General features: G+C 32.4%; 4 protein-coding genes across 8 annotated transcripts in view; 3 read left to right on the forward strand and 1 right to left on the reverse strand.

Moving 5' to 3' along the window:
• The first annotated feature begins 4,513 nt into the window (after window positions 1–4,513).
• On the forward strand, window positions 4,514–7,259 carry LOC115242982 (zinc finger protein Xfin). The gene is made up of 3 exons (XM_029819623.1): window positions 4,514–4,871; window positions 5,524–5,785; window positions 6,350–7,259. The coding sequence occupies exons 1-3, from the start codon at window positions 4,548–4,550 to the stop codon at window positions 7,222–7,224; spliced, it is 1,461 nt and encodes a 486-aa protein (XP_029675483.1). The 5' UTR covers window positions 4,514–4,547; the 3' UTR covers window positions 7,225–7,259.
• Window positions 7,260–8,383: 1,124 nt separating this feature from the next.
• On the forward strand, window positions 8,384–9,591 carry LOC115242985 (ATP synthase subunit delta, mitochondrial). 2 transcript variants are annotated; one of them, XM_029819626.1, is made up of 4 exons: window positions 8,384–8,503; window positions 8,715–8,843; window positions 8,931–9,128; window positions 9,194–9,591. In XM_029819626.1, exons 2-4 carry the CDS (start codon window positions 8,724–8,726, stop codon window positions 9,359–9,361), a joined length of 486 nt encoding a protein of 161 aa, XP_029675486.1. In that variant the 5' UTR covers window positions 8,384–8,503; window positions 8,715–8,723; the 3' UTR covers window positions 9,362–9,591. The 2 variants fall into 2 exon arrangements, with proteins under 2 accessions (XP_029675486.1, XP_029675487.1); XM_029819627.1 differs by having other exon boundaries at window positions 8,398–8,503; window positions 8,722–8,843.
• Window positions 9,592–9,605: 14 nt separating this feature from the next.
• On the reverse strand, window positions 9,606–15,311 carry LOC115242980 (zinc finger protein 148-like). Of its 4 annotated transcripts, none has more exons than XM_029819615.1 (5): window positions 15,048–15,311; window positions 13,836–14,065; window positions 12,857–13,139; window positions 12,465–12,648; window positions 9,606–12,357 (listed from the first exon to the last, which is right to left on the reverse strand). In XM_029819615.1, the coding sequence occupies exons 1-5, from the start codon at window positions 15,281–15,283 to the stop codon at window positions 10,765–10,767; spliced, it is 2,526 nt and encodes an 841-aa protein (XP_029675475.1). In that variant the 5' UTR covers window positions 15,284–15,311; the 3' UTR covers window positions 9,606–10,764. The 4 variants fall into 4 exon arrangements, with proteins under 4 accessions (XP_029675475.1, XP_029675476.1, XP_029675477.1 ...); XM_029819616.1 differs by lacking the exon at window positions 15,048–15,311 and adding an exon at window positions 13,337–13,343 and having other exon boundaries at window positions 12,857–13,202; window positions 13,836–13,963; XM_029819617.1 differs by lacking the exon at window positions 15,048–15,311 and adding an exon at window positions 13,337–13,343 and having other exon boundaries at window positions 12,857–13,250; window positions 13,836–13,961.
• A 5,750-nt stretch (window positions 15,312–21,061) lies between these two features.
• The window catches only part of LOC115242979, a 4,414-nt gene continuing 702 nt past the window's right edge, over window positions 21,062–24,773 (forward strand). The window contains exons 1-5 of the mRNA XM_029819614.1: window positions 21,062–21,498; window positions 22,277–22,464; window positions 23,305–23,597; window positions 23,668–23,736; window positions 24,463–24,561. Coding sequence (XP_029675474.1) covers window positions 21,062–21,498; window positions 22,277–22,464; window positions 23,305–23,597; window positions 23,668–23,736; window positions 24,463–24,561 — 1,086 coding nt within the window. The remainder of the gene's footprint in view (window positions 21,499–22,276; window positions 22,465–23,304; window positions 23,598–23,667; window positions 23,737–24,462; window positions 24,562–24,773) is intronic.

Genomic DNA, 24,773 nt, shown 5'->3' on the forward strand with positions numbered 1-24,773 from the left:
AATTTATTACATTTTATACAATTTTATATTTTGTAAAGAAGTGTTTCTCTTGACTATTCACTCGAGTGAAAATGAGACACTATCATATTTTAATATTTGCAGAATAGACAATCATAGACTGGATTGACTTTTAAAATCAAGTAAACAGCTCCTAATGGTTAAATACTGCCTTAAACGCGGGGCCCGTGATCAGGGATAGAGAATATCTGTGGGGTATTCGACGGTCACGTGTCATGTTACATGGCACTCGTTTCTGCGAGACAAGGGCAATATGTCGATGTGGCACGTGAACAGCGGAAGTGCACTTTAACATTTCTCTTACGCGGAATGCAAGACAGATAGATTTGCGACACTTTAGAAATATATATTACAACTAGATTTTTCTCTGTATAATTTTTGTATAAAAATTATTCAAAACTGATAGTAATTATTACTAATTAATAATATCAAAGGCGCCGACAAAAAGAATTTATTGTATATAATATGTCCAAATTCCATACATATAATTATATATATTTCCGTATATTTATAAATATTATAATTATATATAGATTTTATCTCAAATTATATTATTAATTATAGCAGAAAGAAACAAATAGTACGCGTAGCACTTTGTAATATTCTAGTAATCTAGTATAAGAAAAAAACTGAAAAGCAATCAATGAAGATTTTTTAACAGAATTTCAGAATAAACAAGAAATCGCTAGATCTAGTTGACGTGATTTGCAGCGAATATTAATAATACATAAGCCATCGTCTCGTTCATACGCGGCACCATTAGGGATAGACTTTTGACACTTGCAGAACCGAGACGAATCACCTTTATGGCCACCTCCCCGCAAAGACGACCATAACTCAGGATTGCAGTAAAGGGACGCAGAACAATAGCATTGGTTCCCTCTTTATAACAAAAGGATCCTCGCGCACTTCTCGCCACCGACGACCATCCGAACTCGATACGCATACCGCGTCCACGCATTTTTAAATGTATGCAAAATATACTTATCGATAACGACGATATAATATAGAAAATTTTTATAATGATGTGTATGATTAATTTTTGAATAACTCCATATTTTGACACCAAATACTGAATTTTGAAAAAATGTGAAAAAATTTACATGTGACTGATTGTAATATTTTTTAATGTTCTTCTAATAAAATAATATACAAATTATAAAAAATTTTATATTATACTATTAAAAATATATTTTAAAGTTTTCTTTTTTCATTATATATTTATGTTTTAAATACATAAAAATGAAATTTTGCACTTGCGTCTCTCCTTGTCTATCGTCACACCGGGTGCTTGGTGCACGGCTTGTGGTACGCGAATACAAGATCGTGGAGGGTGTTACCGCGCGTGGGCTTATTTTGAGCATCTCACCCTGGGGCTGCAGCAATAATACGTAGATGATAATCGCGATATTAATATCGCATTGGGAAGCGCACACATGCGTGCAAGGGGCCCATTGGTCACGGCGAAACACTTGCTTGCGCTTGCTGGCTCCGCGGTTCTCTGAATTGCACCCTGATTTTAGAAAGAGATGACTAGAGGGTACAACCCTCCGCCGCGATGCGGGCGACAGGGCACAAATTTATCAACAAACTGCGAGGAAAATATAATATTCTGCCAACATTTGGTAGATATTATTTGCTAAAAAATTATTACAAAACTAATCTCTCATAATTATTTATCTTTTACTAAATTATTTTATAATTATATTATTGCGCTAAATAGCTAACCCTAATAAATTAACATACATTTATATATATATATAAATGTAGAAAGATTTCGTAAATTTTGCGTACAATTCGCATTCTCCCTCCCTTTCCCCCGATAGCTTCCCCAATAGTTACGCCTTTACTGGCAAGGTTTCCGAATCTTTCGTACTTGTGTTTACTACCCACGAATCGTACAAGGGGGGCTGGAACACTTGCCGCATACATTTTGGGGCACGATAGAATGGCGAAATACTCGTGCTCGAGTTTCCAGCGACCAGAGAGGGGTTGTGCAAGGGATGGTGCGGCTTGTGAACACTCGTGTCATTCCCTGCTCCGACATCGTACACGTGGATGAATCACGTTGCCCGTGTAAGAGATCCGCGGCCTGAAGGGACCATGCCCTTCTTCTGGTTCCGGATCAGACTGGTAAGCTGCGCGTAGCTTTGAAAGCTTGTCTTAGGAGAATTCACGCGAAAATCGAGCATAATTAACGGAAGAGAGGAGAGTATTTTAATATAGAGTAATTAATAAATATTACCATAAATATTATCATTTAATATCACATTTAATTTAATCATCTTTTTCTTTACTTTTATCTTCTGTGACAGAATTTATATTTTCAAATTCAACTATTAAATTTTAAATGCACACATTTTCATATATATTAAAATATTGAAAAAAATTGACAATTTTTTTAAATTAGAAGTGAATTTTGTTTTATTAGAAGTGAATTTTTATAATATAAAATCAATCATCGAAAGAGTTAATTATATTATTTTTTAACTCAATAAAATGTTCATACTTTTAAACTTGTTCAACTTATAAACTTGAGTTATTCTAAAGAATTGTTAAAGAATGCACTATATTATATATTTGGCTTAAAATAAATCCCATCGAGTCGTGAACTTATTGAGAAATGGTATCGTATCTCTTCATAAATAATTCGTAATTCGTAAGATACATTTCAGATATGACTCCATATTTAAAATATATATTGACCCACAAAGAGTCTACAAATAAATAACTAGATAAAAAATCATATATAACAAGTCATTTCTCCATTTGTGAAATAAAAAAATAAAACTTTTATTTCGCAAAATTTTATCACTTTAATTGTCACTTAGATAGTCAGCTACGATATTCAATTATCACGTGAACAATTAATCTTGTCGTTGAAAAGAGATGTGTGTCATGTGCGACGAGAAGTGTTTTACGAGATCATCTATCGCACGAACGTAAAAAAGAGAGAGAGATATGTATTGATATAGCGCCGGATCGTGCTGAGTGCATCAAGATCGACGAAAGATTAAGCAAATTCGGACGATATCGCCTACGCGATCGACGGTCCGGACCGCCGAGAAGAATGAGCCACTTAATTTCCTAATCAACCGTTGATTCAGATGCACCTTTCGGCCGATCCCTCGTAATACGGAGACGCATAGTAGGCCGCAGCTGAGTCAAACAATGTCCTTTCACATGAGGCTTTTATAGCCCTATTGAACATACTAAAGGTCCGCTCCTGGTCCGCTACCCCGTCGATCCGCGAATCAAGCGTGCGTCTTCGTCAAAATCGCAAAAATGGATAATCACGTTTTGATTTATCATATTTTGCAATAATGCAATCGTGATCAAGGCGCGTGATGTCTGTTATCACTACTTTTATAAAGATACATTTTATCGTGCAGCGCATTGCATTTAAATTTTCAGATATATAATGTTTTTATTTATATCTATATGGGGTTTTTTTATTTGCTGTAGTTGATATGCTACTTTTTAGCCACGTTGTATTATGGACACCTTGTATATTGTTAATATATAAGAAAAACAACAATAGACAAATTCAGATATACATAATGCTCTTATTTATTAATAATTAATTTAATAAATCATTGAATATTTAAATAAAGCATTGAATCTAAGGCTGCGTTACGATATTAACTGCCAGTATTGAAAACGTATAGTTTACATCACGTACACTGTAGATTTTCAGTATTGGCAGTGAATATCAAAGCGCAGCTTAAGTAATGCAATGCGAGATGTTTAAATAAATTATTAATATATGTAATTAATTAATTATTTAGATGCAATGTAATTTATTTAAATTAATTATTAATAAATAAGAGCATTATATGTATCTCAAATTTTTTCTATTTTTGTTTTTCTATTTATTAACGATATACAAAATGTCCTTAATACCACGTGGCGAGAAAATAGCACCTGCTGCAGCAAATAGAAAACCCCCAGGAGTCTACGACCAGCTTGCTCCTCCTACCCTGCACGGTTGCACCAACGACATGATTCAGAAGCAACCGAAGGGCTCATCTATTACCGATTCTTAAATACAATTCCGTATACGTATTTACTCATACAGAGAAAGGTAGAGGGGAGAGCGCAGCAAGTACATCAATGAACAAAATTAGGCACCACCCCCAGTATATATTTAAAGCGTGCAGGAAATCGTCTCTATGTTAGTTGATATCTTAACTTGGTGTCATGACTATACGGATCATTAACGTGCGATAGTTCAAGGTACACTCTGAAAAAATGTTATGTTATGGCAAGAATACGCGTACATTTCGAAAATATTATTGTGTATTTTTTCGAAATTTTGTGGTGTAACATTTCGAAACTTTCATTATATCGATATTCTTAGTGTGTTCGGAAAATTATCATCAACTGCCATCCAAAATGCATCTTCCGGAAATGTAGTTTGTAAAAAAAAACTTTAGGACAAAAAGAAAAATCAAAGTATGCGACGGCCTTTCTAGAAGATAAAGAAGAAGCCCGGTCTTTATAAGACAATTGTTTCACACGCTTTCAATATGAATCCAAATATAATCCCAGTAGTATATCCCGCAGCGACAGAAACGGAACCAATGATGACGAGAAACGAAAGAATGGAAAGAGCCAGTTTATCACAAAGGTATCCGATGCAAAGGCATACAATACAAAGATATCCAGTGCAAAGATATCCAGCACAAGAATGCCCAGTGCAAAGATATATTAATTTATCTATAAACGAAAGACCCAGCTTCTTCATGAGCAGACCGCTCGTTCGAGCCGCTGGACTTCTTAACGAAAATTCCATGACAGAAATTATCGACGTGAATACATTGCCTCAAAAAAATACATCAATCATTCGAAATGTATGTATTTAGCAAAAATGTATGCATCATAATCATGTTTTACAATTTTCTCTAATATTTGAAACAAAAAGTTTTTTATTTCCACGTGTTTTATTTATTAAAACACGTGGAAATAAAAGTTCAAAAAGAAATAATATATTGCAATGGAATGATTTTGTCAGAAAAATTTATGTGTTTTTGTCATCAATTGAATAGTTTTCTTTTCATTTTAACATTTCTAATCATAACATAATCAAACATTATTCAATCATAAATTTTTACATCAAAATAAATTTTATATATTTCTTTTTTTTTTTAAGATCTCAACCGAATGTGAAGCAAAGATTCATCTGAGAAAATTAATACAAATAATTTTTCGTATTTTATTTTATTTTTATAATAAACTCTCTTTTTACTTCAAAATGAGTTAATAAATCTTAAATTTTAATTTAATCATTTAATAACAATTTAACTTTAATTTATTTTCAATATAGATACAAATTTTATTTCATTTGAATGAACTAAATTTCTCTGACTGAATTACTGTTTTCATTGATTTCAAATAATTTTTGCATTCAATGTTCACAATAAAGTGATATCAATATACGCATAAAAATATAGAATATTTCACAAAATCTTAGTTTTCTAATTATCAAAATTATTAATGATGTAGAGTGTCATCGAAATTATTAACATTGGCGGTCAACTCCATTGCCTCAATGAACCCATAAGTTCGTCATATTGGCTGAAGATGATCACCTTGGCGACAGACTTTCAAAATGCTAATGTTTTACTTAGGGTTAGCAATAATGGACTCGTATTAAAAACGATAAGAGAAATTTTACCAGGAAAACCGCTATTCATGTGGTTCGCAGAATGTGTTCTAAATGTATTGAACATTCCGTTTTTGACACCGGCAAATTGTAATATTGAAGGTGAGCTCAATTTGTCAAACAAAGCTTTTCTTGTAATCTCAATAATAAACTTGTTAATAATAAACTTTTACTAATTTTTTGCCGATTATTGTTACACGCTTTCTTAATAATTTTATAACTATCAATTTTGTATAATTAAAATTTTTTTCTAATTATTCTGCTTAATTTTTAAATATAAAACTTATAATAGTTAGTCCATTTATTGTGAAACATCGATAATTTTAATATGCGCGTGTATTATATATTTTTTTTTATTATTCAATAATACATTTATATTATTTTACATTGTTATCATATATTAATGCAATTAAATATTATATAATTATTAAATTTTATCCGTTGCAAATGTTTTAATTACTCGTTGACTGGTATTAAACTTTATACTGTGGGTCGAATAATCGCCGCAATCAAACTTAATTAAAACGTTTTTATAGCTAGTAAATTTCTACTTATAATTTCAATTTATATTAAATCAATTTACATAATGCTAATATAAGATAATAAATGCAATATTAAATAAAATTGGATATTTATTAATTCCTTATATGTTTTAAATAATTACAGGTCAAATCTATACATGCCACATTTGTAACAACTGCTTCGACTATCCGAATCCTCTGAAGCTCCACTTGCTATTAGATTGCAATCAAAAGGACAACAGTTACATTTGGACGCTCTTGGCAAATAAAATTGTTAGTCCTCCGAGAACGAATCTATCCTTCAATCAATATTCAGAAAGGAGTTTCACGTTCGAACTGAATCCTCTGCCCGTTTCCAGACCGATAACGTTACCAGTTAATATTCCATCGTATTCAACGCAAACGGCAGACACGAATCGGTCACTGAGAAATGATTCGCCGTGTTCGTCGAATCAACTATCGCCTCTGTCCTCGAATAATCCTTCGCCGAGCCCAACGTATCCCTTACCAACCGAAATTTTACCGAGTTCGTCGACTTACAAATCGTCCGTCGAGAATCTAATGGATCACCGCTTGATTTTAAGATCCTACAATGCTTTGACGCATCGAGATCGAATAATGCCCTACATGTTACCTTCAAATGCGCCAGCAGAATCTGGAAAGAAAACGGATCCCGCGGAAGTAGAGACGCGTGCCAGCGAGATCGGCAAATGCAACGAAGGGTACAGATGCATCTTTTGCAACAAGATCTACTCGAGAAAGTATGGTCTACGGATTCACATCAGAACGCATACCGGTTATAAGCCTCTCACGTGCAAAGTGTGCGAGCATAGATTCGGAGACCCTAGCAATCTCAACAAGCACGTGAGACTGCACGTGACAGATGACAGCCGTTACAAATGTGACATATGCGGCAAGGTACTGGTCAGAAGAAGAGACCTGGAAAGACATAAAAATTCCTGGCATTCGGAAAAAAACGACGATAATGTTTCCGATGTCGGAATCAACAGCGGGATTTAAGGACGGCAAAATTCGCGAACGGTCTACAGCTGGCGAACAATAGGCGTTTATCTCACGGTGCTAGAGAGAATGTCTGCGATAAATCGGGAAAAACTCGAAAATTGTATAGATATTAAAATGTTAAACCAGGCGCGGAAAGATATATTATTTGAAAGCTAGTCATAAATGCGGAAAATAATATTATTTTTCGCTACTTAGTACAATAATTTTATAGCAGCTATTAATTCTTCATATTTAAAAAAACTTAGTTGTAAATAATATTAATTGACTATATATGTACATAATTTGAATGAAATTATAAATCATCCTTGTCTATAAATATAGCTTTATATGCATGTTGAAAAAGTACAAAAAATATCATAGAAAACGATTTTTATTTATTACAAATTTCTTATGTTAATGAGAAAAGGACATATTTTTAGTAAAATTGTTGATGTTAAAAATAAAAAATTCTACGGATCATCAATTTCCATTTTTAATCACTAATATCTTTATATTATCTTACATTTCGTTAGCACCGATAAAAAGTATCATAAACATTTGGAAATAATATATTTAATTTATCTTTCTCAAAAATAAAAAATTACGTGAGTTCTGAAGCACATTAATGCAAATGCATGGATGCAAAACTATCTTTCTTTTTTTTAAGCATATATATATTGTATATATTATAATCCGCGATTCAGTCAGCTTTATGGACGAAAGATATTTATAAGTACATTAAAGGCAAAATTTTGCCCTCGAATATGCGTTCACTTTTCGTGAACGTGTAAATAATCAATTTTTGCATGTATCTATAATTATAGCCATGCAATAATTAGAAATGAATTCACTCACCGACCGTTACGTAGTCGCTGCAAGAGTATTGCTAGTCAGTTACCTTCCTCGGCGAATGCTGAAAAGAAAGAAAAGACAAGTTAGATATTATAAATTCAAGAAGATTTATTCTAAGAAGAGCGTTAAGTATCAAAGAAGACGTTTATATCATACATTGACGAAATACGTTATCGAATCGATCTTTTTTATCGCACTCAATGTTTTAACACTACTTTACACTATGCACTACGAATAAAATTTAAACGAAAACAGTGCAGCCAACTGAAAAGAACAAAAAAATCAATCTTCAGAGCAACGCTAGCGCCACTTCCGTCAAAGTTCCATACTTTGTTATCATCTTCACGTTCTTCATGCACGGTCGGTCCTGTCAATACCGGCTGCAAAGACCAGCTCCTGCACACATCTATGATATAAGTGCTTTAAAAGCAGATATTCGAAATTAGTGAGTATAACAATAATTTTATTGCCGAAAAATGTAAAAGATCTCACTCAGAAAATTCAAGCTTATGTTCCGAACGAGTCATTTAATATCGAAAACTGAAAAACGGTATTATACGTGTATCTTTCTTGTACTTGTGATGTAACAGCCTTGCCAATATCATTTCAGTTAATGTGAAGGAGATGTGTTTCTGAAAAAGATTACTTGTTTTCAGCATATAGAAATGGCCACTCTCGCTCGTACTTTGCGTCCTTACTTAAGGTGCATCCGGAACCAAAGAAGGACCTATGCAGATGCTGTAGCCAGTGACCAAATGAAGTTTACGTTTGCTGGTGCTAATCAGGTATAACAGAGTGAAAATTGTGCAGTGTAATAAAGTATTATAATGTTTTAACACTAACATTTAATATGTTTTCTTTTTCTGTGTCAGGTATTCTACGATCAAGCTGCAATTCGTCAAGTCGATGTACCCTCATTCTCAGGTGCATTTGGCATTCTACCAAAACATGTTCCCACACTGGCGGTGTTAAAACCTGGAGTAGTTACAGTATATGAAGAAGGTGGTTCAACCAAGAAAATTTTTGTTTCATCTGGCACAGTTACCATAAATGAAGACAATAGTGTACAGGTATATAATAGCTGTTTTCAAAATAATAAGTATAGATTCTAAAATAGTACATCATCTATTTGTAGATTCTAGCAGAGGAAGCTCATCCAGTAGAAAACCTTGATAACTCAGCAGCAAGAGATATTCTTAGCAAAGCTCAGCAACAGCTCTCCTCGGCGACATCAGATAAAGACAAGGCCGAAGCAGCTATTGCGGTTGAAGTCGGGGAAGCTCTTGTACAAGCTACACAATAAATGTTACAAATAATATGAAATTATATACATATTTCACGCTAAAAATTTTAGGAGAAAGCATGTGTTCAACACACCCTTATCATAATAATTGTAGAACAATGACAGAAATAAAAATATATTAATTCATATATGTATATATTTGATTAAAAATAGATCACTGCGCTAATTTTTATTCTGTTATATGTGTAAAATTAAAGTGAATATAAGAAATACAAGGGATAATATTGTTATAGATACATGTATATAGTTATTAAAAATTCTTTATTGATGTTAGTTTTGATATTTGTTCATTAACAATAAATATGCTGCCTTTTACAAGCTATTTAGGTACATTGATTTTATTGCAAGTACTTATATAACAGCCATAAAAAATTTTCACGCTCTAAAACTGTTAAAAATACTTTTTTCAATCTACTTATCATTATGATAATGCATAAAAACAGCAAATATTTAAAATCTGAAACTTAGTACCGCGTTATTGTTATTATAATATCATAAATACTTTGGATGTTCATAAGTATTTGGCACCTCTTAATTAACCCAAAGAATATAAAGTTCTCTTGATATGCAAAAAGTTTTTCTTGCAAATATCATAAAACAGCAACAAAATAGAGTACTATTCCTAAAATTAACGCTGTAACATATTATATGGAAAAACATACATTCAATTGTTAAATAAATAAAATTCTTAAATATACAAATATTATGTATATATATATATATCATTTTTGGTATTATTTTATACTTAAATATATTATCATTAATATATATACTGTACATATTTTTAACAAGTTCTCTAGCCATGTTATAAACCAATGTTATATAGAAGAAACAGCATATATTTGTGACTGAGATATATCAAAAAATATTTATTTTTTATTTATTTTTGCATAAGCTGTGAAGTTCCATACCATATTTATAAAACATTATTTGTCCATATCAACATAGTTAACTTGTATAAAAATAATTATATATGGTGCATTTATTTCCTTGCATTCCTGTATGTGTGTACTATTAGTTTCATCTCAGCTCTTTTTTATATTATATTTGAATAATATTTCAAAGTGGACACTTTATTTATATTATCACAAATTATGTGATAGAGTACTTTTGTTTATATAAACATTTTTTGTAAAAAAGTCTACAAATATTTGGCACAAATTACATAACATATGTATAGAATCAATTATAAGATTCTATTAAATATAGATATAGCACATATGTATATACAGTCATATATTCTCAATTTGTCCTAGATAAAACATTTGAAAGGCAAAAATTGCCCAAGGCAACTTTAAAGCTATTAGGTGTAAAATCACATCTTTATAGGGAAAAGGAAGGGATTAACATGAAGATGTAGCATTATTTTTTTGCGTGACTAGTTAATGAAAAAAATATGTGATTTATGGATTTCTGGCTAGTTGATACTTCATTAAGGATGGTAGCAATTTTTCTCTACAACACATATTTGTGGTATTGTTAGTATTCTTACAGCAATTGCTAAATACTTTCTGTAGTTGTTGCAGTGTTTTTAGACAAATTACAACACAGCAAGAATCACAACCACCGGACTCGGCGTTGCAGGAACATCCACTTTGCAAGGAAGACACGAAGTCATCTACGATTTTTATCGAATCTTTTTTCGTAACTTCCATGACGGGGCTATTTGTGCAGTTCTGACAATTTTGTAAGTTATCGCACTTGCAATCGACACATTTACATATATCAGCATCTGCTGTAATCTCCTGCAGAATATTCCTATTATCTCTCTTGTTCTTAATATTACTTATGTTTTTATGCTCATAATCGATATCTTTTTGACACTGCACAATCTCAGTATTTGCTAAAGTATGTTCCGTATTCACTGTATTAATATTTCTCAAATTTTCCATAGATGGCAATTGAGAATCTATCTCTAGTGGATAAGGCTCCGGACCTACTAAATCGACCAAGGAATGAACTGCTATGGGAAAAGCATTTAACTCGGACCAAGACTGTGCTCTCAATGCGGGTGCGGTTGCCAGTGCCATAACATCTATCCAAGGTGAAGGTAATTCCTCCTCAGTGGCTATTGCGAGTTCAACGGCTTCCGATTGCGCGTTCGTAATGACAGAGTCTGTGCACAGATCATGATTTGAAACCGCGTTGAGAGAGTCTTCGCTTTGTAAAGTCGCATCATTGATGAACGAAAGAGCGTCCATTCCATTCTCGAAAAGGTGGGTTTCATTCGAGGAACTTATAATATCAGGAATATGACTAGTAATACAATTGGCACTATATAACGCGTTGTTATCATTGTCGGCTATATTTTCTGCATTCGATCGGTTTGCAAATACATTGTCAGAAACAGTGGCGGATTCGTTTTTGTACTGTTTTATATCACTTGTAAAATCTGTTCCTTCCGAAATATGCGTTATTGCGTTTTGCAAACCGTCTTGCATAATCTTTTGTCCTAAGTTTATCGGGATAGATCGATCCTGCCTATTTATTTTATCACTACGCACTTCTGATAACGAAGCTGACTTGTGCGGATGATGCCCAACTATATCCGTTAAATTATCATGTTGCATATTCGATTCGGTCATTTGATTGAATACTTTAAATTCATTATAGTTCTCATTATTGTTAAAAGCGTCAACCGTGTGTTCATTAAAATTATCTAACACGATATCCGTTGCGAGAAGTGCAACTTCGGTGGTTCTATTATTCGAGTCTTCCACATCTTTGGTAGAAATATAATCAAGTCTTACATCCAACTTGCGATGATTCATAATGTCCATCGTTAAATTAGTGGGAACTACTTGTCCTGTTGTACCATTTTCCGCAGAAACATATGACATGTTTTCATGATTTTGTGCGAGATCTGAAGATATTGGTATGACAGCATATGATGGTATAATGGTATCGCTCGTACTAACTTTCACAAGTTTCAAATCTAATTGAGTCAACTTTTTCTGTTCCTTAGTCACATCATCATTTCTGTTGTCTTTACGCTTCTGTTAGAAAATTTAAAAAATGGAACTTTGTATAATTATAATATGAGATATTTCTTCTATAGTATTTCTGAAATTATATTTATTTTTTTATTATATTTAATACTTACCATTTCATTATTCACAGTTTTATTATGCGTTTTTATGTGGCTCTTTAAACTGTGAGGAGTAGTAAATCGTCGTCTACAATTTTCGAAGGTACAAATATATGGTCGTTCGCCTGTATGTGTCCTCTTGTGCGTTTTTAAATGATGCGAAGCTGTAAAAGCCTTTCCACAACCCTTCTCTCTGCACCTTAAAATAATGAAAAATGATATAATCCCACATATAATTCTAATATACATATACAAAATGTACAATGTGTAATAATTTGTATAAAGAAATTAGTTGAGTTTTATATGATCTATTTCTTTCTATTCTGTTTATTTAATGTGTTTATAAAATAATGATTGTAATGTCCTTTTTTCAATATTATAGAGGAAGTATCAAAGGGGAAACATACTTGTATGGTCTTTCTTGAGTATGAGTACGTATATGTTTCTTGAGATCGCTTAAAGTAGTGAAGAATTTAACACATCCAGTCTCTTCGCAGTTGAATGTGTTGCCACTATGAAGTCTTTGGTGAGCTCTCAGTCTGTAAAGGGTATTGAATGCTTTCTCGCAGCCTTTGTGATTGCATTCGAACGGTTTTACTTTTGTGTGTACCCTAATGTGGATCTTTAGACTGTAGGACGTGAGAAAGGCCTTGCCGCAACTCGGCTCTGCGCATTTAAATCGATACTCGCCTGAAAGTTTTGAGAATTCCCTCCACATAAAAAGATTGCAGGACTACCTATCTCTTGCAGTATCTGAAAGCCATGCAGGTCGAAGCGTTCCCTTTATACCAGCATTGATGACTTAATAATATCAGGTTGCAGCAAAAATATGTAAATGTGATTTTATTGCTTACATCAACACGTGATAATATGATTTTTACACTTACCTGGATCCTTTCATCCAATGAATATGCAAGAACAAGAGCACATGTTAGTACGGCATATAGAGCATATTAAACAAGCACCACACATGCAAAGCATGATGATTTTCTTAACAATATAGATCAAACAAATATGGATGAGCCAGCCAATAAAAATTATGAAATAATGAAAATTTGTTGCGAAAATAAATATACTCTAAATAAAACAAAAGATTTAAAAAATATTATGTATATTACTATAAATTGTATTAAAATGCTAATGATATGTTATAATATTATATATTACAGTTTTTTATATATTAATATATTATTTATTTTTATTATATACATTATCATTTTTATTATTAAGTAATATTTTTTCTTAGTAAATCATATACATGTTAGAGACTTTTAATTCATTGTAAAAGTTTTTTACTCTGAATTTTTATATCACACTCTATTATTTAAAAAATCATGAAAATATATGTATAATTTTTTGACAGAAAAAATTATTCTAGTATCTCACCTTTATGTGTCTTCATGTGAGTACGCAAATTTCCAATGGTACTATATGTTCTGGTGCAACCTTCGTATTGGCAATTATAGCGATTGATGTGTTTTTGATTACTATCTGGATCTGCAGTTTCAATAGTAGCAGTTTCATGAGAAGTTGTACAATCTTCAAATAATACATCGTCTTGCTCTTGATGAATTCGCATATAAATTTCATCTGGATTGATTGTATGTTGAATGTGCCTATATATATATATACATAGATACATATGTTTGGTATTTACTTCCCTTTAATAATTAAAAAATTATATAAATCATATTATATTTTATCTTCTTTCCTAAATTTTATTTCTTTCCATATATTTCACAGTTTGAAGTATTATTTAAGTAATATTTCTTCTTTAATTATACACACACAATATAATGTCTGAATTGACAATTTATATTTGCTTCATTATTTCTAAGACTTAACAATTTCTCATACATGTAATAAACACAAGCATGCCAATTTTATTGCTAGATTTTGCTAGAAGATTATGTATATAATAGTAGGTATGAATAATACACATTTGCTATATGTGTGGATATCACCAAAAATAAATTTGTAACAAACAGATGCTTCTGCTTTCAGTGCAATAAATAAGGAAATGCAAAAATCTCACATTGCCAACAATGATATCAAATAATATTGTGATGAATATAAATAATATTCTTTACAATAATAACAATAATAATAAATCACACAATTACAACTCATAATTTATTATCCATTCCATAAATATAAATTATTATCAACACAAATGGAAGAAAAATAAAATACATATATATTTATATTTTAATATCATATATTATATTATATACATGTGACATATGACTTTATTTTGAAATTTTGTTAGACAGAAATAAAATAGTGAAAATTTTCAGAAACATATACAACGGAATACATCGACGATGTAAATGTTGACGCACGTTCGCGTGTCATTCAAACGCCAATTTTTCTCAGACGATTTATGAATTAAGGCTCTTGTTTCAAAACTCGTTATAGCCTTATAAGGAGGGGACGAGAAATATACCGACGATCATGCGAACGAAAAATATCGACGATACCTAATTCAAAACTCACAGATCTAATCGCAAAAGTAATGTCAGTGCGAGCGGAATAATCGGAAAACGAGAACGCGAGATCGAGAGTGTCGAGATGATTTTCAAAACCAAAAGAACTCACCCGGTCGTGTTGTCATCGGCGGGTATCGGCCTCTCATTGATAGCAGCATCGTCGTCGGAGTACCTCTCGTAATCGAACACCGCACTCTGCTCGTAGACCTTCTCGAAGCTCGACAGGTCTAAAGTGTCGTCCAGGCAATCTTGCAGATCGTGCGTCACGAGGATATTGTCGAAATTGTCCCCGATACTGTCGGCATCCTCGTCCTCTTGAAACTTGTCGCTCTCCCACGTCGCCATACTTTCTTGGGGCTGCGCGACAAACAAATCCCGCGATGGGCTCTCTGTCTACGCTCCGATATGATCTGCGATCAATAAGGCAGATTGTCAAGTTATTGTTACCGATGCGGAAGAAAGTACAATCAGTAAATACAAATCGGTATAATAGATGTCGGGATAATCTTATTTTGTTGAGTGCCTCACTTCACTTTCGTCCTTTGAATTCGGAGGAAGAATCAACTGTACATAGCTCCGTTTTCATCTATTACAATCAGGTAAAATTATTAATAATCTGCCATAATTGTTGATATTTAATTGTTAATTATCAGAAAAATATCTATTATGAAAAGGTTTTTCATTTGAAAACGTTTGAAAATAATATAATTTTTTCGAACAGAAATCAAATCAAAGTAATCGAATAATTTTCATTGGTTTACTGTCCATAATTATAATTGCTTAGTTAAAATGATGATTGTTTTATTCACAGAACTTTCTTGACAAGAAGCCGAAAGTTAAACAATTGCCGGAGTATTTGACGAGCGAATGGTCGGTCTCGAATTTTCACTGAAGAAATTTGGATCTGAATTATCTTAGGAATTCGTCGAAAAATTTTGCAGGTATTTTATGTACATCTTTGTTATCATTTTTTCGAATATGTCTTTTATCGCCTAAAGAAACTTTGTTCATCCATTCAACGAAAGTAAGATTAAACTTTATGAAAAGTTTCATAAAAGTACCTGTTTTTTATATTATTTCCAACTCATGGTACTATAAATTTTAACGTGTATATAAGTATAATTATTATCGTGATATTGTACACGCGTGAAACACATTACTGATCTATTCTTTAGTTAAAAAAAAAAAAAAAAAAATAGCACATACTAATCATAATCTTGTTCAACTTAATCCTATATTAATGTTTCGATATTTTATTAAGATTAAAAATGAAACAATAAAGGCTATTACGAATGTATGATACAAAAGTGAGGGGAGGCAATTAAAAGCCAGCACGGTAATTTGTGCGCAAATTTTACTATAATCAAATTATACTTTATGTTAATATAATTTGATTTTATTATTATACTTTATGTTAATATAATTTGATAATTTGAAAAACTGAAAAAGTTTCTTTCGAAATTTTGATAAGAATTGAGAGAGAGGGGGAATATGGAAAAATTAATATTCAACAAACAAAAAAAAGATTCCTTTCCCGATACATATATTTAACATTATTAAGGAGATACTAAAATATTAAGGTGAGAGAATAAGGCAATTAAAAGCCAGCGCGGTAATTTGTGCGCAAATTTTATTATAATTATAATAACATAAACGCAAATTATATTAAACATAAAGCATAATAATAAAAAGCGTTTATTCCGTTTGTTGAATATTAATTTTTCCATATTCTGCCTCTCTCTCAAATCTTATCAAAATTCCGAAAGAAATTTTTTCAGTTTTTATGAGTAGCGTGTCTCAAAAAAATATAAATTTTAAAATACGTGGTTCTGTTATTTTTTTATCATTTATCAACAATAATAATTGACAAATTTAACAATTATCTAGTTCTTTCTTGTAAACAATGTGACGATTTCAGAATTTTTAGCAAATACGAAAAAGCTTATATCACCGCGATGTTGATACTTTACTAACGAGCGAGCATACATTTTTTATACATAATACTGGTTACATATGTTCGAACGGATCGTTATAGTATGAAGAGATGAAAAATATGGTTGTTCAAAATTAACAGGTAGATTTGTTTATTATTATCTTTAGTGTCTGTGTATAAACTACGACATAAGATTTTATTAGTTTGCGTTAGAAGACCTACTTTGACAATCATTAATAAAAATGAGATAACGTCGCATTTTTCGTAGAAACCGGCAACGTGTCGTTACATATTGACCTTCTTGTCTGCATAATCCTTCCGTTTCTTTATATTCTGGGATCTGGATATATTTCAGAGCTATTACATATTACATGCAAACGAAATATTTTTATTAGTTCTCAGATCATTAATGATCTACACTATATGCCCTATACTTCTCATTTCGTATCTAACAATAGGTGTTTATCTGTGCTACATATCACAAGTGGAAAAACTAACTGACATTCCTGTTTAAGCGATATCATCATAGTCTGTTGAGCTTCCGTGCACACCTTGATATTAAATTATAATGTGATGTATGTATAGCCTTCACATAAAAACTTTTCCTGCCAGATTACTATATGCCGAGTCTTATCAATGATTGCAGCTTGTTTCGACATGATCTCACATGATATATAGAGAAAAATGAGAGATTAAATATTTATATATTTTCTTTTTTTATCTCCTTTTATTTCCTGAAAACTGATTTCTTTTTAATTCCATATAACTTTTCGCAGACTGTAGATGACAATATCTGATTATGATTTATTTATAATTCATGATATCAGTATTCTATCATTATCCTTTGCTTATCTTTTCATCTCTCTTTACAATGAATATGAAAGGTACAATATTTTCTGTTGTGTCCCGCGATGATCTCGGAGCGTTTAACATCTAATCACGGTTATAAAATGCCGCGATATGTAGTGCTCTACGTTTTACATGTTCTCTTTATGATTAGCTTTGTTTTTCTATTCGTGGATAAGCAGTAGTTATCTAAAGAAACGTCATCGTGACGTCAGAAGATAGTTAACAGTGACGGCCGAAGCGTTAGTTTGTCATGCCATCAAATTTTTGAACAGGACACGGTCGTGCATTAATTGCTCGTAACATTAATATTTACACTCTATCGGTAGCAGATTAATATCATGAAACGTGAAGCACCGAAAGGGTCTTACACACACACACACACACACACACACCCACACATGTGTCAGACATATTTTCCATTTATCTTACGGACATCGCAGTTAAAGCGGCTAAGTGGAAGAACTTAGTTTACAAACCGACAGTAGTATATACGGCTGCTTCTGAACGGACACCGCCACTCATTGTTAGACTAATTTTAATATAGTTAGTATATATAATATAGTTTTAATATAGTTATAATTTTCTCTAAGTGGCAATTTTCAGCAATTTATGTTCTCTCTATTTGACGATTTTAGCGTGGTTTGGATCGAAATTAATATACTATAATTTAGAATCGGTCACCTTCGCTCGTGAAACGACACACGAGTGTTATCATTATGAAAATTACTTCCGATCCCAGTGGAACATTTAATTTGTGCATTGCCGCGAGTATATATCGATGGAAATATGAGATATAATTGGTATGTTTCTAACTCATAAAACTTTATGCAAGAGCTACATTTATTTTACGTTTATTTTGAATTTTATAGGCGTTTCATAAACGCAAATTATACAAACTACAAGATTGAAAACTTCTACATTTTTCTGGAAAAGTCAGCGAAATTACATCTCTGTGGCTCAAATATTTCTATTCCTATATTTCTATCTCTACCTTGTTTTTCACCGTTTTATTATATAAAAATACACTTAAACGTCTTTTTTACATATTTATGTACACGAAGTCCTTGTCATGTTGACGTGATTTTTCTGACTCGGCTTTATAGCTTCGCGTTTCTCTCACGCGTATATCAAGAATCTCATTAAGAGCTGAATAAGGACGCTCCGTATTAGGAAGCATTTAAACAAGGCTACCGACAGAGAGAGAGAGATCGTGTCGTGGATTTCGCGATATTTTTTTCACAAAAGAGAGGGAAAAAAAAAGGAAAAGTGTTTTCTATTTTTTATTTCGCCCGTCAGGATCGATACGATGATGTCTCTGAGTGATATATGTCCGCTTTTGCGTACCGCGAGATTGTTCGGATGCGGATTGTACGTCGTCAGCGAGGATGATATCATGCTGATGAAATACAGTGTCGTTTATTCGACTCTGTTCGCGTTTCTGTACATGAGTTTCTGTGTAACGAATTTTTTCATGCTCGGTTGGATGACCGATGTGCTGGGACCGAGGCTTTTGATGCTCACCGTCGTCAGAACGTTACTCTCGTACGCTTGCGTCTTGAGCGACATTATAATGACGTTCTGGTATAACTGGAAAATACGAGCTGCACTCTCGCACTTACGCATCTTCGATCAAGCGACAAAATACAAGGAGAATAAACGCTCTTATCGTATACGTTACGCCTGTTGGACCTTGTCCTTCATTATTTTATCCATAGTCTGTTGAGCTTCCGTGCACACCTTGATATTAAATTATAATGTGATGTATGTATAGCCTTCACATAAAAACTTTTCCTGCCAGATTACTATATGCCGAGTCTTATCAATGATTGCAGCTTGTTTCGACATGATCTCACATGATATATAGAGAAAAATGAGAGATTAAATATTTATATATTTTCTTTTTTTATCTCCTTTTATTTCCTGAAAACTGATTTCTTTTTAATTCCATATAACTTTTCGCAGACTGTAGATGACAATATCTGATTATGATTTATTTATAATTCATGATATCAGTATTCTATCATTATCCTTTGCTTATCTTTTCATCTCTCTTTACAATGAATATGAAAGGTACAATATTTTCTGTTGTGTCCCGCGATGATCTCGGAGCGTTTAACATCTAATCACGGTTATAAAATGCCGCGATATGTAGTGCTCTACGTTTTACATGTTCTCTTTATGATTAGCTTTGTTTTTCTATTCGTGGATAAGCAGTAGTTATCTAAAGAAACGTCATCGTGACGTCAGAAGATAGTTAACAGTGACGGCCGAAGCGTTAGTTTGTCATGCCATCAAATTTTTGAACAGGACACGGTCGTGCATTAATTGCTCGTAACATTAATATTTACACTTTATCGGTAGCAGATTAATATCATGAAACGTGAAGCACCGAAAGGGTCTTACACACACACACACACACACACACACCCACACATGTGTCAGACATATTTTCCATTTATCTTACGGACATCGCAGTTAAAGCGGCTAAGTGGAAGAACTTAGTTTACAAACCGACAGTAGTATATACGGCTGCTTCTGAACGGACACCGCCACTCATTGTTAGACTAATTTTAATATAGTTAGTATATATAATATAGTTTTAATATAGTTATAATTTTCTCTAAGTGGCAATTTTCAGCAATTTATGTTCTCTCTATTTGACGATTTTAGCGTGGTTTGGATCGAAATTAATATACTATAATTTAGAATCGGTCACCTTCGCTCGTGAAACGACACACGAGTGTTATCATTATGAAAATTACTTCCGATCCCAGTGGAACATTTAATTTGTGCATTGCCGCGAGTATATATCGATGGAAATATGAGATATAATTGGTATGTTTCTAACTCATAAAACTTTATGCAAGAGCTACATTTATTTTACGTTTATTTTGAATTTTATAGGCGTTTCATAAACGCAAATTATACAAACTACAAGATTGAAAACTTCTACATTTTTCTGGAAAAGTCAGCGAAATTACATCTCTGTGGCTCAAATATTTCTATTCCTATATTTCTATCTCTACCTTGTTTTTCACCGTTTTATTATATAAAAATACACTTAAACGTCTTTTTTACATATTTATGTACACGAAGTCCTTGTCATGTCGACGTGATTTTTCTGACTCGGCTTTATAGCTTCGCGTTTCTCTCACGCGTATATCAAGAATCTCATTAAGAGCTGAATAAGGACGCTCCGTATTAGGAAGCATTTAAACAAGGCTACCGACAGAGAGAGAGAGATCGTGTCGTGGATTTCGCGATATTTTTTTCACAAAAGAGAGGGAAAAAAAAAGGAAAAGTGTTTTCTATTTTTTATTTCGCCCGTCAGGATCGATACGATGATGTCTCTGAGTGATATATGTCCGCTTTTGCGTACCGCGAGATTGTTCGGATGCGGATTGTACGTCGTCAGCGAGGATGATATCATGCTGATGAAATACAGTGTCGTTTATTCGACTCTGTTCGCGTTTCTGTACATGAGTTTCTGTGTAACGAATTTTTTCATGCTCGGTTGGATGACCGATGTGCTGGGACCGAGGCTTTTGATGCTCACCGTCGTCAGAACGTTACTCTCGTACGCTTGCGTCTTGAGCGACATTATAATGACGTTCTGGTATAACTGGAAAATACGAGCTGCACTCTCGCACTTACGCATCTTCGATCAAGCGACAAAATACAAGGAGAATAAACGCTCTTATCGTATACGTTACGCCTGTTGGACCTTGTCCTTCATTATTTTATCGTTTTGGTCGATAGTCGGATACATAACATATCAGTGAGTATTAATTATTTTCATTTAATCTGTTAGCAAATATTGAAGGAAAAGAGAGATAATAATAATCTCATATTTATTAAATATTTGTTGTGAGCAAAAAATCTACATAAGAAAGAATTTAATTATATAATTTAATTTGATATTTAATTAATATAACTTTAATTAAAATTCTTTCAAAAGATAATGTACAATGTTCATTATGTCTGATTATGAATAGGATATTACTACTCAAAGCACTTTTAAAGTTCTCTTAAGTCCACAGATTTTTACTTCCAGTCTCTGAAATAATATCCTTTCCTTTTATTTACTGAATCTTCGCGTGTTTGTATGATTATGTAAGTTTTAATTATATGTATAAGTAATTACAGAAGTTTTAAAACTTTTGATACACGGATTTTATAGTAAATATTAAAAATGTAATGAATCTTTTCACATTTTTTCGGTAAAAGAGATGTTTTTTATATTTTCTTCGTATAACAGTATAATGTTTTGTTATGTAAATTTATATCGTAAAATTTATTTATATTTAATTTAATTTATTTATATATCGCAAAATTATGTTAGAGACACAGTAATACACATTATGTTGTTGAAGAAAAATTGTCCAATAATCGATTTTTTATCAGTATGTTTATTGATACATTTAATTTACGAAATGCAAAAATTAATGATAAGTGAAGAATTAAAGCTGAAAACAAAATTAAGAAGAGTCAGTATCATATCAATATTTCTTTATTTCGCAGACATAAGCCTACTTCGTACTTTAATGATCTTCATCGTGTAACAATGCCGTCATTCACAATTTCGTCATCCGTAGAGTCGAGCCCAGATATTCTCTGTTCAATGGTGTAACTTACGCCGTCGTTAATGCGACACTGTCGATGCAACTGATAACGTTTGCCAGCCTGTCATCCCTGCTTTACGAGAGATTTCACCGTCTTTGTGAAATATTGCTGCTACCCGAAGGTGGGTTAATTGCGGATATGTCTCTCGTATTTCTCACAGCGATTAATGCATCAATAACTGATTTGTTAATAAACGGTCATTTATGTCAATTACTACAGCTTTGATTGCAGTAATTTTAAAGATTTCTGTCACACAACACACACACACAGATCGTTATTCATACATAGATCGTGTGGAAATGTAAAAAGAAATTGAAGCTGTTTGAAACATGTGGATTTTTTAAACCGATCTCTATCGTAACTATCGTCTGAAAAATTTGATAACAATTTTGCAATCTTTTACCATTCTCCAATTGTTCTGCTCTTCTAGCTTTTCTTTTACGTTTTTCTTTTGCAAACATTTGTTGTCTATCTGTTATCATAGACATCCGCTGTCTAAAGTCTAAGTATATCGACACGCCTGCTTTCTCACGCGACTTGTTCAATGAAGACAGAATGTCGCGAGGGTCGAAGACAAATAAATAAATGGCAAATAAATAATAATAATGCTGATTTCTCGCTCGTTTTAAGTACGAATAAATAGATTTTTCAATAAAATGAAGGAAATATATTTGTGATTGTATGTTCTGCGAAATTATTAACAAGATAAACATTTAAAGGATATGCTCTTTATTCACAAAAAATTTCTTTATATATTGACCAAATTTGTTTTTTATGCGAACGAAATATGTAAAATTGAATTATATTATAATACAACTGCCCTACTGCCCTATAAATTGCAACATTACAATATTTAATAAGTCTTATTTGAATAGTGTTTTAAGTACACGAATCTCACACAAAGTGTCTTTAACGTTCACGAATAATTATCTCGTTGGTGCAATAATGCGTGTTCAAACAGATGGCAAAATCATGGTGGTGGATCGATCGAGCAGGCAGTTTCGCTTGCAGGAGGTATGGTGGTTACACTCGTGTCTCACCAACGCGACCGAGATGATAAACTCCGTATATGCGGTGCAGCTTCTACTGTGGATTTCCAGCATGTCTTTCAACACCCTGACGCGCATTTATACGATCAACGACGGTGGTGCGATGTCACTACCCTTACTGATAGTAAGGGAAGTGATGCAGGTATCCGCTTGCGTAACGAATTTACTGATCATCAGCATCATATGTCACGTGACCGCGACTCAGGTATGTCAGTTCATGATCGAATAGGAAGATTTCTCGCCACTGACTAATCTCGCTATTCTCCTTTTCAAAGGCAAATCGCGTAGGCAAGATCGCCTTCGCTCCGTCGTCGGCCGTTCTTGCGAAGCGAAGTTTTATGCAGGTAAATTCTAATTTATTCTACGATAATATATTTCAATCTTTTAAAAAATATCTCTTCCAGTTAGTACATACATATAATAATTAGAAAAGTAATAAAATAATTATATATAATATTTGTTTTGATTTAATTAAAATTGTAATTAGTTAATTGGTACACGTAAAGTATACAAGCAGCATATCTCAATTAAGAGTTTAATTATAAGATTGTATAGTTAATGAAAGTCATAATAAATTTAGGACATCAAATCTCTTATACTACAAATTGTTATTCTACAATTGTGATCTTAATAATTAATTTCTTAAAAAGCATCTAATCGGTTAAATAGACCGAGGTGCATAATTAACTGCGAGTTCTTGCAGCAATATTATTGTGTCGTTATCTCTATCTTATTATCATATAATAAAATTTCACTTCCGCTTAAAAGCTAATTGCATCAAGATTCACTTCTCGACTCTTCCTATTTTTTCCGAATGTTCTTATATCACGAGAAGTGGCAAAGAAGGTTTTCTATCATTAATTGTATCACTTGAAGTTTTTATAAAGCGGATATTTATAATTACCATATCAGAAATAAGATCTTGAATAATTATCGGTATAAATTAAAAAACTTTTAGAATAAAATAAACAACAAATTTTTTTTTCTTTATCAACTTATTTCAAATAGCCAACTTTTTCTATCAAATATTAATCAATATACAAATAATGTTAAATATTAAATGATTGCAGGATTGCAATGTGGAAGCTGTGACGTATTTTCAGTTACAACAAGTGCACTATTATGCTCTTTTCGGAATTATACGCATCGATCTTCCATTGCTACTCTCGGTAAGTCTGGAAAGAATAGTACGAATCAATCTTCCTTTAAAATATCGGAAGTATTTGCATGGCATAGAGATAGGAAATATAATAATTATGCGTGAATGTTGTTGCTCTGTGTGAAAATAATCTCTACTATTTTAAGCTTGAAAAGAGAGATGCTTTGAAACACAGAATCCATTATTCACTTAAGCAGTTTTGTTGCAAGATACCGACGCTCT

This window comes from Formica exsecta, unplaced genomic scaffold (genome assembly GCF_003651465.1).
Source record: "Formica exsecta isolate Colony F162 unplaced genomic scaffold, ASM365146v1 scaffold662, whole genome shotgun sequence".
Taxonomy (NCBI): domain Eukaryota; kingdom Metazoa; phylum Arthropoda; class Insecta; order Hymenoptera; family Formicidae; genus Formica; species Formica exsecta.